The sequence below is a fragment of the Phodopus roborovskii genome, unplaced genomic scaffold (genome assembly GCF_943737965.1).
Source record: "Phodopus roborovskii unplaced genomic scaffold, PHOROB, whole genome shotgun sequence".
In the NCBI taxonomy this organism is placed as follows: domain Eukaryota; kingdom Metazoa; phylum Chordata; class Mammalia; order Rodentia; family Cricetidae; genus Phodopus; species Phodopus roborovskii.
The window spans coordinates 59083532-59101495 of NW_026126480.1; the positions used below are offsets into that span (position 1 = coordinate 59083532).

The 17964-nt window shown below is 39.5% G+C and overlaps 2 protein-coding genes across 2 annotated transcripts; both read right to left on the minus strand.

Moving 5' to 3' along the window:
- Positions 1 to 2290: 2290 nt before the first annotated feature.
- On the minus strand, positions 2291 to 3283 carry LOC127227761 (olfactory receptor 10V1). Its single transcript, XM_051192104.1, has one exon. It carries the CDS (start codon positions 3281 to 3283, stop codon positions 2291 to 2293), a length of 993 nt encoding a protein of 330 aa, XP_051048061.1.
- A 3377-nt stretch (positions 3284 to 6660) lies between these two features.
- On the minus strand, positions 6661 to 7179 carry LOC127227762 (cytochrome b5). Its single transcript, XM_051192105.1, has one exon. The coding sequence runs from the start codon at positions 7116 to 7118 to the stop codon at positions 6714 to 6716; it is 405 nt and encodes a 134-aa protein (XP_051048062.1). The 5' UTR covers positions 7119 to 7179; the 3' UTR covers positions 6661 to 6713.
- Between the last annotated feature and the right edge of the window lie 10785 nt (positions 7180 to 17964).

Below are 17964 nucleotides of genomic sequence, written 5' to 3' on the forward strand. Positions count from 1 at the left end.
TGACTCTCAAATCTGCAGAAGTATATTTTAAAATAGCAATATTACTACTGAGTTCTTTAAAATCCTGCTTGAATTTTCTTCTTTGCCCAATCATTTTTATTTTGTCATTTAACTTTTATAGAAGTATTTTTAGCTGCTTCAAATCTTTTTTGAATAGCTATTGAGGATATAGTACTCTAAAATAGACTTCATTCATTTCAACAAATAACATGGCTAATGATGGAAGTTTTCATTTGATGCTCTCCTTATTAGAATTAATGAAAATAGTTGTATGGCCCTGTATGTCTTGGTGTTTTCCCCTGGCCACCAACCCAGGAATTCTTAACAATGGGTTTTCATATTGTCCTCTATTCTCCTCCTGCCTTATGTATTGCAGCACCAGGTAAGGGACAGAGTATCTTTTACCATCTATTGTAATGTATTTGTAAAATTAAGAGAAGAATGGGGTGGGAGCTAGAAAGATGGCTCATTAAGGACACTTGCTGCTCTTACAGAGGACCCAAGTTCAGATCCCAACACCCATGTCAGGGACCCATAATTATCTTAAGTACTGTTCCAGGAGCTCCAACACCCTCCTCTGGCCTCTGAGAGCACTTATGTAGTATAAACACACATACACATAAATGTTAAAAATATAATATATATAAAAATAAAAGTTAAAATAAGAGAATGGTTTCTTTACCATTGTGCGTGTACGTGTGTGTGTGTGTGTGTATGTGTGTGCGTGTGTGCGTGAGATACTCATGTGTGCACAGGTGTGAACACCCATGCATACACACTAAGGCCAGAAGATGACACCAATTGTTCTGTTCTACAACTCTAAACCTTATTCCCTTGAGACCAGGTGTAACGAGTACGGTTTTTTCGCCTGCTGCCCGGTCTTGTCCTGCTACCACGCCACCAGCCCCAAATAACACACAGAGACTCTGTATTTGATACAATACTGTTGGCCCGGTTACTTGTTACTTATCGGCTAGCTCTGCCTTTAATTATTAACCCATTTCTATGTATCTTCACATGGCCTCTCTTACGGGGAGGCGGCTGGCGTCCAGCTCTCTCCAGACTCTCCATCTTGACTCCTCCTTCCTATTTCCTCCTTGTCTCCTAGTCCCTCCTATCTCCCTTTCCTATTGGCCAACAGTGCTTTATTATTAACCAGTATGAGAAACATATATACATAATGGCATCTCCCATCAACCAGGCTTTTCTCTGGACCTATAGCTGGGATGGCAGCCAGCAAGGCCCAGTAATCCACCTGTCTGCCCTTCACCCTCACCCCCACAAACATGGATTTTCAGGCACACATGGCCAAACACATAAAATACTGAAACAAATAAAGAAGGAAACATTAGGACTCAATTTTGTTTGATGGATCCTAAGCCTTTACCATGTCCTCAGCAATGTGCAAAATGCAAAAAATAATACATTTTTTTCTGACACAAGAAGTTTTGGGGGACAGGGTTAATATCATGGCATATTAAACTCAATATTATAAAAAGAAATAAAATTAATTTTTAATGAGCACTATCAGACTGGCAAGATTGCATTAAGAAAGTGGGATGCCCTTCCCTGATAATGAGATTGATAACTAACTTATATGCCATCCTAGAGCCCTCATCTAGTAGCTGATGGAAACAGAAGCAGACACCCACAACTAAACACTGAGCTGAACTCCTGGAATCCAGTTTCAGAGAGGGAGAAGTGATAAGAAATGGGGTCAAGACCAGGCTACAGAAACCCACAGAGACAGCTGACCTGGAAACCAGCATTGTACCAACTAAGACCCTCTGAACATGGGTCTCAGTATGAAGGCCTGGGCCAGGACCCTACTCCAAATGACTTGACAGAATTTGATTATCCCTCCTGGAAGGCCTCACCCTCCCTGTGGAGTAGGTGGGATTGATATATAAAATAAGAAAAGATAATGAAAAGAAAGTGGGATGTCAGTAGATGTTTAATGTCAAAAAGCAAAGTCAAATGAGATTTGTGTGTGTAGATGCATTGGTGCCCACAAGACTTTTAAAATGTGACAGAATGACAGCCATGTATCATGTACTGTCACCACTCCATTCATTCGTTTCCTCTTTTCTTCTCTGACTTTCCACTGCCAGGCCTTATTCTCAGTCCTGTGGGGGCAAAGATGGCTCCTTAGGGCAGTAAGAATCAATCCAGGCTTAGTCACTGAAAATCTAATATAAGTAGGGGATGATGGTGAGCTGAGCACTTCACAGACCAGGGTAGTAACTACTGTTCCATTGTCACTGTTTATTAATTATGAGCTTCCTTTCCATCAGTCCCTCCTTACTTGGTGAATAATTTTCCTAGGAAGAAATGTTTCTGGCTTCCCAAGCCAGAACACTCTTGCCAAAAGTCTTTTTACTGCAACAGTCACCTCTTGGTTCCTTATGCTGTAGATTAAGGGATTCAGCAATGGGGAGAAGAAAGTATAAACAACAGATACTGCCCTGCCTTCCTCTGGGGTGTAGCTGGAGCTTGGGCGAAGGTAGATGAGGGTGCAACACCCATACTGCAGGACAACCACTAGGAGATGTGAGGAGCAGGTGGAGAAGGCCCGGCGCTTTCCCTCTGTTGACTTCATCCTCAGGATGGTAGCCACAATGCAACCATAGGAGAGACAGATAAGGAGAAAGGGAATGGCCACTGCAGCCACGCTGATGGCAAAGAGAGCTGCCTGGTGTATGCGGGTGTCAGTGCAGGCCAGGCGCATGACCGCAGGCATGTCGCAGAAGAAGTGGTAGATTTCATTGTGGCCACAGAATGGAAGGTGGCAGATCAGAATAGTCAAAGGCAGTGACAACAGGAATCCAAGCCCCAGAGAACCTACAGTCATCTGCCCACACAGCTGCCAACTCATAATGAGGTTGTAATGCAGTGGATGACAGATGGCCACATACCTGTCATAAGCCATGATGGCAAGCAGGACACAATCAGATCCTCCTAAGAGGATGAAGAAGAACATCTGGGCCCCACAGCTGGGCAGAGATATAAGCATCTTCCCCATGGAGAGAATGCTAGCCAGAGTCAATGGAGCAATGTTAGTGGAATAGCCAAGCTCTAATGTGGCCAACACAAAAAGGAAGAAGTACATTGGGGTGTGGAGGGAGTGATCCTGCCAGACAGTGAGCCCAATGGTGAGGTTTCCAATGAGGCTTCCTAGGTACAGCAGCAAGAAGCCCACAAATACCAGGGAAGCTATTGTGGAGTTGGTCGAAAAGGGGCGGAAGTGGAAGTATACCACTCCTGTATGATTTTCCTCCTCCATTAGCTCTAGTACATGAAAAGAAGTTAAAGGTATAGTTACTGTCCCATGTCACTGAGCTGTGTTAAAAATATAGTCTACAGTCACCAAGTACGTATCCACAGGGCTTCCTTTGGCTTCTAACTCCCACTATCCTTGTGACTTTGGAGAAATATGAACTCCAAAATTTTCACTTTAAAATTCAGAAATGTAAACACCTACCTCAGAGTGCTGGTGAAGGTTAAATGAGAGCCCATGTCTACAAGCACAGAGACCAATGCCAGACATGCATGAGGTTCTCAATATGTTTCCTTGTGATTTGCATTCTGTCCTTGATCACCATTCCTCTTCTTCTGGAGCAAAGCTTTCTCACAAGCCTCATGCCTCTTTGTTTCTATTCCATTCACCAGAAGAAGAGTTCATACATAAACATCTCTATAGAAGGCAAGCTACACCAGCCTGCCCTTTACCCATGTTGCAAATGTGGGTATTCCAATCCCAGAGAAATCAAATAGGCCACATTGCCACCCTGAGTAGTCCTTTAACTTGGAATTTTGTTCTAAATTTTTTTCTAAGTCTTCAACAATCCAATTTCATGGTTTGCTGTGCCAAACATCAGCCTTGCTATTGCTTCATCTTCTTTAACATTTTCCTTTATCCATGTTCTTTCTAATGGCATCTACTTTACAAAGGATTTGTGACCTCCTTGCACAGGGCTCACACTCTCACTCACCAAAATATCATAGGTCCAGTGTAGTCCCTTTTAAATGCTTTTTAATCTGTGTTGCTCAATTCTGGGAGTTTTAAAGAATAGCTTCTTATTCTTGCATTATCATACCCAATTATTAAATCCTGATTCACAAAACAATTTTTACATGAAAGTGGAGTGTTTTCCTGAGGTATAACTTCAGGAATAACTTTAAAAAAAAATCTCAATTGCCCTGGTCACCACCCATGCCCTCATTGACAATTCAGTGTCTCTGAACTTGAGTTTGTTACAATCAGGACTCACAGACACATGCAAACATGTCCCTATGGTTGTGGTTAACCTTTACAGTTGGATGAAACAAGCCAAACATAGCTGCCAGAATGCTCTTTCCCTTGATGCTTGCAGAAGGTACTCAGAAAGCCAGGCTAAGAACACTATTTTGCTTAAAGAGATGGAGGGAGTCAAAGAACAAACTCAAATAACTATTGGTTTGTGTTGGTTTGATAGCCAACTAAGCTTCAGTATGTGTTGGACTTTTCCTTGTTTTCTATGGTGGTCAGGCTGCTGGAGGAGGAATCTCTTCCTTTAGAAGTATGACTACCAATAGGTTGCTTGTGCTCATGCAGCCAATGCTAAATGGACTCGCCAGGTTATTAAAAAGAAAAGGGGACATAAAGGTAAGAGGAGGACGGGGCACATGTTGGGTAGAATCCTGGGGGGAATGTGAGAAGGAGTTGGGGGTGTTTATAATCAAGATACACTGTATATATGTATGAAATTCTCAAAGAATAAATAGCAATATTGATAAATAAATAGTGACCCTCCATGCTGGGAACTCTGTAGAGAAATTAATATTTAAAAGCTAGTTGCCTGGAAAGTGGAAGGCTCAAAGATCTAAGAAAAAAAAGTTTTTGTCCTTTAGTTTACCAGCTTATAAAGAATTAGGATTATTGTGACAATTTTCAAACAAAATTAGTTTTCTTTGTTGTTAGAAAAATGATTTAATAATACCTAAAAATGCTCTATTTTATCAAACTATTGATAATTTTCCAAGCTGGCAATGTTCCCATAAGTGTTCATTATACCACTTCTTAATGGATGTGGGTTACAGATATCTCAAACAAAAAAATTAACATTTCAATGCAAATTTATTCACTCTACTCCCAGAGTCTAAGCTTAGAAATTAATCTGAAACAACAATGAATTTTGTTTTAATAGAAAATATGCAAACAATCTAATATAGAATATGAAGTTAAATCGATGCAATATAATTGTTTGAAATTACATTTTTAAGTTGATGCATTTGTTACATAATATAAAATAAAAACAATACAAGAGTTATTTCCACAGTGTCAACAGAATCCACATTTAAATTATAAGCAATATTTTCCCATTTATAATATTTTATTCTTTTCATGAATAGCAGTACTCAATTTAATTAATTATTAATACAACATAATTTTTAAAAATATCCAGACAGCTGTTTCACTCTCTGTGCTGGATCAACACAGCTCTTCATCCCACCTCATTGCCTCTGGATCATCTGTGTACATGTTGGTCTCCCTGTCTATGTCCTAGGTACAAACTTCTGATTTTATTGAGGACAGCTTTTCTTTGCCCTAATACCCACTCATACACAGTTTTCATACAATAAATAAAATACTACTTTCTCTTAAAAGCTATGCCAGCTCAACAAAAGCTAGTAGCTAACATGAACTGAGTGCCTGCTGATGTTTCATGTATTGAGAAGTGACTCTTGTTTATTGGATGCCTGGCACTATCCTAAGTATTTTCTATTAACTTACTTGTTCTTCATAGTAAAGTGACAAAGAAGGGCTGTTATCCTCTCTTTATGGATAAATGCAAAACCTGCATCCCAACTCCAGCCAAGAGGCTGCAGGTTATGTACACTTACCCATTGCTCCATGTTGACTTGCTACAGCCATGTCCCCACATCTGTCATGTTTTTGGCTTTCAGATTTACCTACATGGACTGGTAGGAAAATAATGATTTGCCACTTTTATCTACAGGAGAAAAATACATCACCTACCAGTTGACAGCAAGAAATCCTTTCTTCTTAAGTGTACCTAGTATGAAACCATAGGTAGTTTTAATATGTGATAAGAAAAATAAGAACCCTTGGCTGTTGTGATTTTTATTGCCCAATTGAAAGGAGGAGGGAGACAGAAACAGAATCTATTTTCACAGAAACTCTTTTCTAAACAAAAAGTAAAGCTTACCTCAATCTTATTTTTTAAAAAAAATCACAAGAACACTAAGTTATCAGATGGCTTTTCAAGCATTTCCAAACCCCCAGAGTCTTAGACATATCTCATCTTGGAGACCAGGAAAACAGAGATCCTGGAAGCTCCAGAGATGTCTCTCTGGGGTATGGTGCAGACCAGTGTTACTCAGGAATCCCCACTGAGTTCATTTATTTAGTAGTTACCTATTGAGTTCTTTTTTTTTTTTAAGCCAGATATATTTAAAAAGATCGTGCTTACAATAAGTAAATTACGTAGTGAAGAAACATCAAAATGAAGTTGATGGATAAAAAGGCACATTTGAAAAGTTTAAGAGTACAAAGAGTTCCTTATTTGTTAACTAACACAGACGGAAAGGGAAACGGATATATTACAATTACGTCCTCGGGGGAAGGTTCCTGTCAGTGAAAGTGATTAACATTGGCTTCTTTTCTCCCTTCTCCGGGGCAGTCTTTCCCATCCTTTGTGTGAAGAGGCAAGTTACTCTTCTGCCATGTAGAGGCGATACATCAGGGCTACAGCCAGGACTGAGATGGCTGGGATCACCCAGTTGGTCCACCAACTGGAATTAGAATCCACAGTAGTGATAAGAGTTTCCACAGGCTTGGCTATCTTTGATCTGTCATCGGGATGGAGCTCCCCGATGATGTAGGTTTTGGACAGTTCTAGAGCATCAGTAGAGTGCCTGACGTCCTCAAAGTTCTCGGTAGCGTCACCCCTGGCCTGTTCCCTTAGTACTTCTTCTCCACCAGGATGCTCTTCCAGAAACTTGGTCAGATCGTACACCTTGTGGTGCAGGATCACCCAGGTGCTCTTGCTGTCTTTGTGCTTCTGAATCTCCTCCAGCTTGTAGTACTTCACATCCTTGTCTGCCTGCCCAGCCATTTCGTAACAGTGAGCCTCCCTGACCCTGAGACACAGCCTTGCAGGGAGGTGCGCTTCTCACTTCTCACCTATTGAGTTCTTACCACCTTTATGTTTCTTGTACTGTTCCTGGACATGGAAATACAAAAGTAAAAAAAAAAAAAAAGGCCTTGACTTGAAGGTTATATTCTAGTGAGAAATAATAGATGATAAAAGAAAAATAAGTAAACAATATAACAATAGGTAATGTGTGTTATGTGAAAAATAAAGCAGGACAATAAAATGGGGAGTGATGACAGCAGGAAGTAGGAAGTATGCGAATTTAACTAGAATTAAGAAGCCTCTGTCTAGGAATATGACCTTTGAACAGAGACATACATATATAAAAGATCAAAAAAAGAGCACACTGAGAAAGAAGACAGCTTGTGTAGTGATTTAAGGCAGGTACTTGTTGGTGGTTTAATGAGCTCCAGGAAGTGGAAAGGGGGATGGAGAAGTGCAAGCAATCAGGAGAGATGAAAGAGAAGGTTGCAGCGGAGCCTGCAGGATGTTCAGGACTCCAGCTCTGCCCACTTTGCAATGTAAGTCTTGTGGAAACCACTGGATATTTTAGGTAGAGCAATGTCTAGCCTTTGTGTTAGAACTCCATACTTGACCATACTTGACCATGACACAAAGAACACAGTTGGGAGTGAGGTGACAGCCAGGAGGCTAGGGATGATGCTAAATCGAGTCCTTGTTTAGCATCCACAGAGCCCTGCATGATGGCACACCCCTGTGATAATAGAACTTAGGAAGTGGAGGCAGGAGGATCAAAAGTTCAAGATCATCCCCAAGAGTATATGTATCTCAAGGCTAGCCAGGGCTATATGAAACTGTCTAACAACAACAACAAATAGGGTCAGTAAGATGACTTAGCAGGCAAGGGCACATGCTTCCAAGCCTGTTGATATGAGTTCAGTCCCCAGAATCCACAAATCCACGTGTTCTCTGAATGTCATCACACACACACACATGCACACACATATGACTCATGGACACACACACTAAATAAGTATTAAGTAAATAAATACTAGTTTAAATTTTTTAATACAATAAAGTAAAAATAAACAGATAGTTGGGCTATTTTGTTCACTCACTTCTTTTATTAAAATAGAAATTCAGTAAAAATTTGATCTTGTGAGAGATGTTAGTAAGTTAGCAATTATTGGGCCAAATTCTTTGCTTAGTTAGGCACTCATGCTGTTACTCATCATTGTTTCCATGTTCCAGGTGAAGAAACTGAGGCTTTAAGGTTAAACAACGGACGGGAGACTGAAGAGATGGCTCAGCACTGCTCTTCCAGAGCACCAGGATCCTGTTCCCAGCACCTGTTTCTGGCAGCCTGCATCATCTCATCACTCCAGCTCCCATAGATCCAGCGCCCTCTTCTGGCCTCTGAGAGCACCTGCAATTGTGTGCTATGGCACACATTTACACATAATTAAAAATAAAAAATATGTTAAGAAGTTAAAGAGCTTAATCAAAATTAGATATCTTAAAACAAGTATCTGTAGGACTGAAGTTCAGCATCATGTTTGTGATGGACATGGTATTTGTGCAATGTTTGGTTCAGGGACCAGCAGTGGTGGCAGCAGCTAGGAGTATAGTTCTCTGGACACACCCAGCTCTCCAACAAATACAGTAGGTTTGCTTTGTTTGGCTTTGTGTTTTGAAATAGCTTCTGTGGCTGCTCTCAAGCTCACTTATGTAGCTAAGGAGAATGTCTAACTTCTGCTCCTCTTTATACCGAGGTTTTGTGTCTACCTCCCAAGGGCTAGGATTACAGGCATGCATGTTAGATTTAAGTATAATAGCTTTTATTTCAATTCCTTACCATTGCTAGGTATAAGTTTATAATCCATAATACCAAGTCCCCCCCTTTTTATGTCTTTCAGTATTGTTGTGGTGGTCAGGGATAACCTGTCTGGTGTCTGGTATTTTACAAGCTTGACTCTGTTACTTGCTATTAAAAATGTGTCCTGCTATGAGTTTTTTTTCTTAAGATTTATCCTATTTTAAGTTCATAGGTGTGGGGTGTACCCATGTGATCTCCTGGAGCTAGAGTTACAAACAGTTGTGCTGAGAACAACATTCAGGTCCTCTGCAAGAGCAGTATATACTCTAAACCACTGAGCTATTCCCTCCAGTTCCTGCTATGAGATTTTAATGTGTTTTTCTAAATTAAACATCTGTATACTTATACTTAATTAAGCATCTGTGTTTATGAAGTCTGTCTCCATAGTGATGGCTAACATACTTTTTTGTTTTTTGTTTTTTGTGGGTTTTTTTTTTTTTTGCAAAATTCCAGAAAATAGGTATATTTTAGACATCACAAGTCACACAGTCCCTTTCATAACCACTCAGCTCTACATTATAAGTGAAAGCAGCCATGGACAACAGCTGAAAATTGACTGTGGCAACTGGGTGTGGTGGTGCACACCTATAATCCCAGAACTCAGGAGGCAGAGGCAGGAGGATCTCTTGTGAGTCTGGGGCCAGCTTTGTCTATATAACGAGTTCTAGGATTCCATAGAGAGACCCTGTTTCAAAATACAACAACAAATGACTGTACTTGTGTTTCAATAAAGCAAAGAGGCACCCTGAAGAAGCCTTGCTCCTGACTGCTTGCACTAAGGACTGTTAGCTTTGAATTGTGACACCATTAATTACTAGTTGTATGACCTTACACTAATTAGCTATCATTTTGTTCTCAATTTCCTTATCTGAAGAATGAAGGTAGTAACAGTCCCTCCTTCATCATTTCCTCATGAATGCTGAATGATTCTCATGAAGCATCCAAAAGGGTCCTCTTTCCAAGAACCATCCAGTGCCATAAACACAACAAGCAGAAATCTTTTCTGACTTATTTACCTTTGTACAACCAGTTTTAAACCCATAAAAGTATGCATTAAATACTTACAGAATTGAGTATATTAGTCACCATGTATTTTTAAAATGCAGAAATTAGTAAATACCTGGTGGCCAACATAGACACAATGGAATTTTACTCAACCCTAATAAAAAATAAAATTACAACATTTTCGAGAAAATGCATGGAATTGAAAATTTTTATACTAAAGAAAGTAGCCCAGACTAGTAAGACATGTACTATATGTTCCCACACATGGATTCTAGATGCTTATGTTTGCATATGTGTATATGGGGCTATGGATACAACACATGAAACCACACAGGGGATGGTGAGGTGGAAAAGGTGACTTTCACAATGGTAGGGTCTAAAAGGTAGGATAGCAAAATGCATGGGAGTGGAATAAAGGCTTCTGGGAGAAGGAAAGGGGGCAGGAAAAGTGAATGGGGGAGGGGAGTTGGCAAAATCAAAGTATGTGTAAAAATATGATGCTGAGATCTACTGCTTTGCTACTTTAAAAAATTAAATAAGTGTGGATAAGTAGTTTGTTCCTAGTCCTAGTTTATTCAGAACTATAAAGATTTTTGCTAACTTTATGTTCCTGTAAAGGATCCACAAATGAGTAAGATTTGTCTTTCTGAGACTGGCTTGATTTCCTTATTATGCCTTATCTTCAGTTGCATCTATCTTTTCTGCAAATGATGTAACCTTTCTCTTCTTTATGAGTCAAAAAAAGTTTGTTGTGACATGAGCCACATGTACTTATTTCATTCTTCTGTTGATGGACAGCTAGGCTGGATCTGGAACTTAGCTACTGTGGAGAGGTGGAGAGTGCTAGCCTGTGAAATATTCTTGCTAAAGTCTTTCAGGTAAATATCCAAGAGTAGTATAGCTGAATCACATAGTAGATCCATTTTTAGTTTTTGATTTGCATAGTGATTGGACTAGATAACGTTCCCCCACAATGAGTATATCAGTCACCTGACTGTACAGCATTTCTTAGAAGAATCACTACCTGGAGGAGCAAAAGAGACAATTGGAGGGAAGAAACAGGAGCACAGTATATGGGGGACTATGTTCAAAGTATCTCAAACATTTTTTATGAAAATGGCCTCACATAACCCAGAATAAAGAAAATTTAAAACTTTAAAATAAACTCCACAGAAATACATGATATGTTTTCCAGCATCTTCCAAGATTAAAACTGCTTTATTCTTGTTTATTATTTTTTGATAGGTTGCTCCAGTTGTCAACAAATGTGTATATTGGTAAAGATGTCTTTCCTTCTGCTTTTTTTTAATGGTGGTTTTTGACAGGTTATTTATTGAGTTATTTTATTTAGGCACTCATTGCTATGACATTCTCTTGCTAGTAATTTTGCTGAATCCTACACATTGTAACATGCTTTGTTAATTACCTCAATATTATTTTGAGATGCCCTGCCAATTTCTTCGCTGATACTGGTTTTCCAAAAGGATGTTCCTTGATTGCCATTGAGGTGCAGATTTGTGGAAGCTCCTCTTTATGGTTTCTATATTTCTATCTTTCTCAATTTTTTTGAGTCTTGTTTAACAGCCAAATATATTACCCCTACCTGGGGAATTTTCTGTGTGCAATTATATTCTGTCCATTAGATCCATTTGACTGAAACAGTAGCATATATGCCGGGGCTTCCTGGTCATTTTCTGTCTGAATGGTCTGCCCGTTACTGAAAGGCTCGAGTTGAAGCCTCTTACTGTTGCTATACAATTGCTTCTCTCTCCAATCATAAATATCAATATTTGTTTCATACACTTAGGCAATCCAATGCTAGATGCATGCATCTCCCTAATGTGTCTTCTTGCTGAATTGATCCCTTTAATACTATGCAATCCCTTCCTTCTCCTCCTTTCACGTTTTTAAAAACAAAGTCTACTTTATCTTAAATAAATCTAGCTACTGTCCCCTCTCTTTCAGTTTCCATTGCAAGGACTATCTTTTTTCATTCCTTCTCTTTTGGCCTATGTGTTTCCTTAACCTGAGTACCTAGTTGGGTCATTTTTCCCCATCCATTCAGCTACTTCACATCTTTTGGTTTGAAAAGGTTACACACTTACAGTCAGAATAATCATTAAAAGGTGGTGACATACTACTGGCATTTTAAAGTTGTTTTCTAGTTGTTTTGTATATCTTTTCATTTTGTGACATTTGCTTGTTTATTTGGAGGGGGACACATGTGGAGGTCAGAAGTCAACTTCTGGGAGTTGGTTCTCTTCTACCATGTGGGTTCCAGGAATCAAATTCAGGTCAGCAAGCTTGGCAGCAAGTGCCTACTAAGCCATCTCACCTGCCATTTGTAGATCTTTTCTTGCTTATTTCTGTTTCCCTTTGTGCTGAAAAAAAAAATTTTAATAGTATGCTTTTTTGGATTGGTTTTTTATTTCGTTTGTTTGCTTGCTTGCTTGCTTGCTTGCTTGCTTGCTTGCTTGCTTGCTTTAATGTGCATTGGTGTTTTGCTGCGCATGTGTATGTACACCATGAATATGCCTGGTAACCTTGGAGGCCAAAAGAGTATGCTAGATCCCCCTGCCACTGGAGTCACCAGCTTGGTAGTGGCAATTGCACCCTGGGTTCTCTGCAAGAGACTCCAGTATTCTTAACTCCTGAGCAGCTCTCCAATACTTTGTTTGATTCCTTCCTATTTAAATTGTTTTATATATTGTAGGCGTCTAGTCTCATCTTATAGCTATAAAATGTCATTTAAAACTCTAACAATCCAACTCTGATCACAAAGAAATCACTTTTCCTCTACTCCACCTTGAACATTTTGACTTCTTATTGTCACAACTTACATGATATTGTAGATCATTTAAAAACTTACCATGATATTTTTAATAATTGTGTCTTGTCACCTTTATACTAATGCTATAACTTAAAAATTATCTATATGGCACAGGGCTGTTCTAAATCTGACTTTTTACCTTCCATTTACTTTTACATGTTTAGATGTTTTTGTGTTTTCACAAGTGTCCTGTCTTTCAGCTTGATGATGTACCTGTGGCATTTCTTATGACACAGGTTGAGTGAAGATGCCTTCCTAAGTTCTTGTTGGTCTAGAAAAGTCTCCATCACTCCTTCATTTTTGAAGAATAACTTTTCTGAATACAGTGTTCTTGCATGGAACAGCTTCTTTTTAACCTTTAATATTTTGAAATTTTCTTTTTTTTTTTCCACGTCATTTTTTCATGACCTAAAAGGTTTGTGCTAAGAAGTTTACCATCTCAAACAAAAATTAATCAAAAAAGATGGGGAGGGACATTTCATAGTCACCAAAGAAAAAAATCTGTCAAGATAATGTCTCAATTCTGAACATCTATGTCCCAAATACAAGGTCACCCATGTCTGTAAAAGAACTATTACTAAAACTTAAATCACACATCAATAGTGGGATACTTTAACATCCTACTCTCATTGACAGACAGATCTTCCAAACAGAAACTAAACAGAAAAATAATGGGCCTAACAGATGTTATAACAGACATCTATGGAACATTTCGCCAAACACAAAAGAATATACCCTCTTCTCATCACCTCATGGAACCTCCAAAATTGACCACATACTCAGTCACAAAGCAAGTATCAACAGATACAAAAAAATTGAAATAACCCCCTGTATCTTATCAAATCACTATGGATTAAAGTTGGAGTTCAACAACATAAACTACAGAAAGCCTACGAACTCAGGGAAATTGAACCACTTGCAACTGAACTACTAATTAATTGGTGAAGGAAGAAAGAATGAAGAAATTTTAAAAAATTTAAAAACTTCCTAGAATTCAATGAAAATCACTGCACTACATACCCAAAGTTATGTTTTGCAATGAAAGCAATGCTAAGGGGAAAGTTCATAGCACTAAGGGCCTGCATAAAGAATTAGAAAAATCTCATACTAGTGAGTGACTTAACACACCTACAAGCTCTAGAACAAAATGAAGCAAGCACACCCAAGAGGAGTTGATGGAAGAAAATAATCAAACTGAGCAATATAAAGAATCAATGAAGCAAAGAGGTGATTCTGTAGATGGATTTTTCTTTGGGCCACAGGCTCAAAAAAAATGACACAGAGATTTATTGTTAATTACGAAAACTCAGCCATCAGTTTAGGCTTGTTTTCTAAATAGCTCTTTTTTATTTATTTAGAAACAATCTTACTTTACATATCAGTCCCCTGTTCCCTCTCCCTCCCATCCTCCCATGCTCCCCACCAAACCCCCCTACTCACACCCCACCCACTCCCCAAGGATAGTAAAGCCTTCCATGGGGGATTATCAATGTTTGTCTCATCATTTGGGGGGGCTAGGCCCTCCTCCTTGTATCTGAGCTGAAATAGTATCCCTCCATAGGGAATGGGCTCCCAAAGTCCATTTGTGTACCAAGGATAAATAATAGTTCCACTGTTAGAAGTCCCGTAGACTACCCAGGCCTCCTAACTGGCACCTACATTCAGGGGGCTTGGTTCGGTTCAAATGGTTCTGTTAGGTTCAGCTTTATGACTGGGGACCCTGTGCTCTCACTAGTTCAGGTCAGCTGTTTCTGTAGGTTTCTACAAGACTCCAGCACAGTCTTGACTCCTTCGCTCATCCCTCCTAACTCTAAACTGGATTCCAGGAATATGACTCAGTGCTTAGCTGTGGGTACCTGCTTCTGCTTCCATTAGCTACTGGATGAAGGCTCTAGGATGGCAATTAAGGCAGTCATCAATTTTATTATAGGGGAAGGACATCAAAGGCAGCCTCTCCACTATTGCCTAGATTCTTAGTTGGGATCATCTTTGTGGATCTCTGAACATCTCCCTAGTGCCAGATCTCACTTTAAACTATACTGGCTCCTCTACTAAGGTATCCCTTTTCTTGCACCTGACTCAGTCTTCCTGATCCCTCATGTTCTCCTCCCCCCTCCTCTCCCCTTCTCTTTTTCCTCCCTTCCCTCCCTGCCCCATCCCATGCTCCCAATTTGCTCAGGAGTTCTCATCCCTTTCCCCTTCTTTGGGAAATCAGTATGGTGGTTTCTCAGGAAAATGGGAATCAGTCTACCTCAAGATCCAGCAATTCCACTCTTAGGCATGTACACAAAGGATGCACATTCATACAACAAGGATATATGTTCAACTATGTTCAAAGCAGTGTTGTCTGTAACAGCCAGAACCTGAAAGCAACCTAGATGCCCCTCAACTGAAGAATGGATAAAGAAGATGTGGCACATTGACACAATGAAATACTACTCAGCAGAAAAAAAACAATGGAATCTTGAAATTCGCAGGCAAATGGATGAAACTTGAAGAAACCATCCTGAGTGAGGTACACTGGTCACAAAAAGAGGAACATATTATGTACTCATTCATATATGGATTTTAGACCTAGAGCAAAGGATTGCCATCCTATAATTCACACCACCAGAGAAACTAGGATACAAGGAGAATCTAAGAGATTCACACAAGGTCCCTCACAGAAGGGGAAAGGAACAAGATCTCCTGAGCATATGGGGGGGGGCAGTGAGTGTAGAGGGAGTTACCAGAAAGAGAAGGGGAGGAGAGAACATGTGGGACCAGGAAGATTGAGTCAGGGTATGAATAGACAAGAGCAAAAAAAAAAAATAAATACATAAAATAAAATAAATAAATACCATAAAAGAGGGAGCCATTATAGGTTTGAAGAGAAAACTGACACTAGAGAAATGTCCAGAGACCTACAAAGATGACCCCAACTAACAATCTGAGCAACAGTGGAGTAAAAAGACTAACTTAAATGTCCTTCCCTGATAATGAGATTGATAACTAACTTATCTACCATCATAGAGCCTTCATCCAGTAGCTGATGGAAACAGAAGCAGACACCTACAGCTAAACACTGAGCCAAACTCCTAGAATCCAGTTGCAGAGAGGGAGGAGTGATAAGAAAATGGGGGCAACACCAGGCTACAGAAACCCACAGAGACAACTGACCTGAAAAAGGGGGAGATAATGGATCCCCAGACTGATATCTGGGAAAAAGTATTGGACAGAAAGGGAGGAGTAGACTGTGGGTAGTTGAGGGGAAGTGGGGGAGGGAATGGGAAGAGAGGAGGGAGAAGAAGCTGCAGTCAGGATTTTTTTTAAATTAATGACTTTAATTGATAATTTAAAAAACAAGTCTACCATCACACATGTTCAAATTCATGCACGATTTGATTCCTTCCTCATGGTGTTTTTCAGATCTTTTCTTTACATTTGGTCTTTGAAAGTTTGATTGACTCTTACTGAAGACATTCCAGCACTCAAATATTTATATGACCTCCAGAATTTGAGTTTTTCAGCTATTACATCTCTAAATAGTTCTCCTTGGTCTTTGTCCCTCTCTAACATCAATAACTTCAATGTTCATTCTTTTAATTCTAGCCAACGAATCTGGAATCTTTGCATCACTCTTCATTCTCTATTGATGATTATTTTCAAATAATGTACTTTTCAGTTCACAGATTCTACCTTCTACTTGATCAGTTGTTATTGATGTTGTTACTGATGTTCTTTTTTTGTATTTTCGTTTTGTTCATTATATTTTTCACCTGTAGAATTTCTATCTTACTTATTTCAACATCTGTTAAATTTCTCTAAGTTGTTTAATTACTTCTTGTATTTGATGAGCCACCTTAACATTTTGAATTCTTTGTCCAACTATTCATTTACTTCCATTACCTTAAAGTTGGTCACTAGTACTTTATTTGGTTCATTTCATGAAAAGTGGGAAGTTAGCTATCTGGGGCAGCAAAGAGTACATTAGAAAGCAGGATGAATGGAGGATAGCAGGGCATAGAGGACTATGCTCAAAGTATATTATATACTTACACAAAAGTGACTTTCTGTAAACCAGAATAAAGAAATTCTAAAACTTTGAAAAAGTTATCTTTGCCATGTTTAGCTGTCATTCAGTCATGACTTTTCTCAGGTGTACAGTCCCGGGTGGGGGGGTCACCTCAGTAAAAACTTCTGGGATTTTCTGAGCAGTTTTCTTGCTTCTGTGTTTTTAATAGATTTCTGTGAGAAAAAAATTTAAATCTGTTGAACAACTGATATCTTCCTAATCTCTCTCTCTTCCTCTCCCTGTCTCTCTCTTCCTCTCTTTCTCTCTTCCTCTCTCTCTCTCTCTTTCACTCCCTCATTTATAAATTTATATATTTATATAATGGTTTCACAAACAGGAAAATGTGAGTGTGTCAGATGCTTTGGGAAAGCTGAAATGTTTAGTAAGTAGGAAAATTGATTACAGCCGTTGTACTCCATTATCAAGTAGCGATTCTATAACTTAAAAGATGTACATGCCCTGAAGCTTAAGAGGTTTGATTAAACATACCTCTACTAAGAATTGTTTCCTCCAGAGATAACGGCCACTAGACTGATAGCTGGGAAGCCAGCATGGGACTGACTCAGGCCCCCCTGAATATGGGTCTCAGCCAGAAGGACTGAGTAGTCTAAGAGACCTCAGACAGTGGAGCCAGGATGTATCCCTGGTGCACAAAAGGACTTTGCGAACATACCCCCCTTGGAGGGATAACTGCCTTAATCTAGAGACAGGAGAAAAGCCCTAGTCCCTACTTCACAGGACCTGTCAGATCTACATGACCCCAACTGGATGGCATTCCCCTACATATGGAATTGGGGTGGGGGGATGGGAGGGGAGGGTGTTTAGAGTGCATGTGAGAGGGCAGAGAGGGTAAAAGGGAGGGAAGGAGGGAGGGAGAGAGGGAGGGGGAACTGGGATCGACATGTAAAATAATAAATTAAATTTAAAAAAATGCTTTGACTCCAAAATTTAAGTTGAAGGACAAGTTACTGGGGAAAAGGATTTCTATTTTTGTTTCCACAGAAAATGAAAAGATGTGGATTCCTTCCAGACTAATGTGGTTTGATCACGCCAGACCGCCTGAAACAGAGTACAAGCTGAT

Bases quoted from the DNA above. Each gene is read 5' to 3' on its own strand.
- LOC127227761 (XM_051192104.1), bottom strand. From the start codon at position 3,283: ATGGAGGAGGAAAATCATACAGGAGTGGTATACTTCCACTTCCGCCCC.
- LOC127227762 (XM_051192105.1), bottom strand. From the start codon at position 7,118: ATGGCTGGGCAGGCAGACAAGGATGTGAAGTACTACAAGCTGGAGGAG.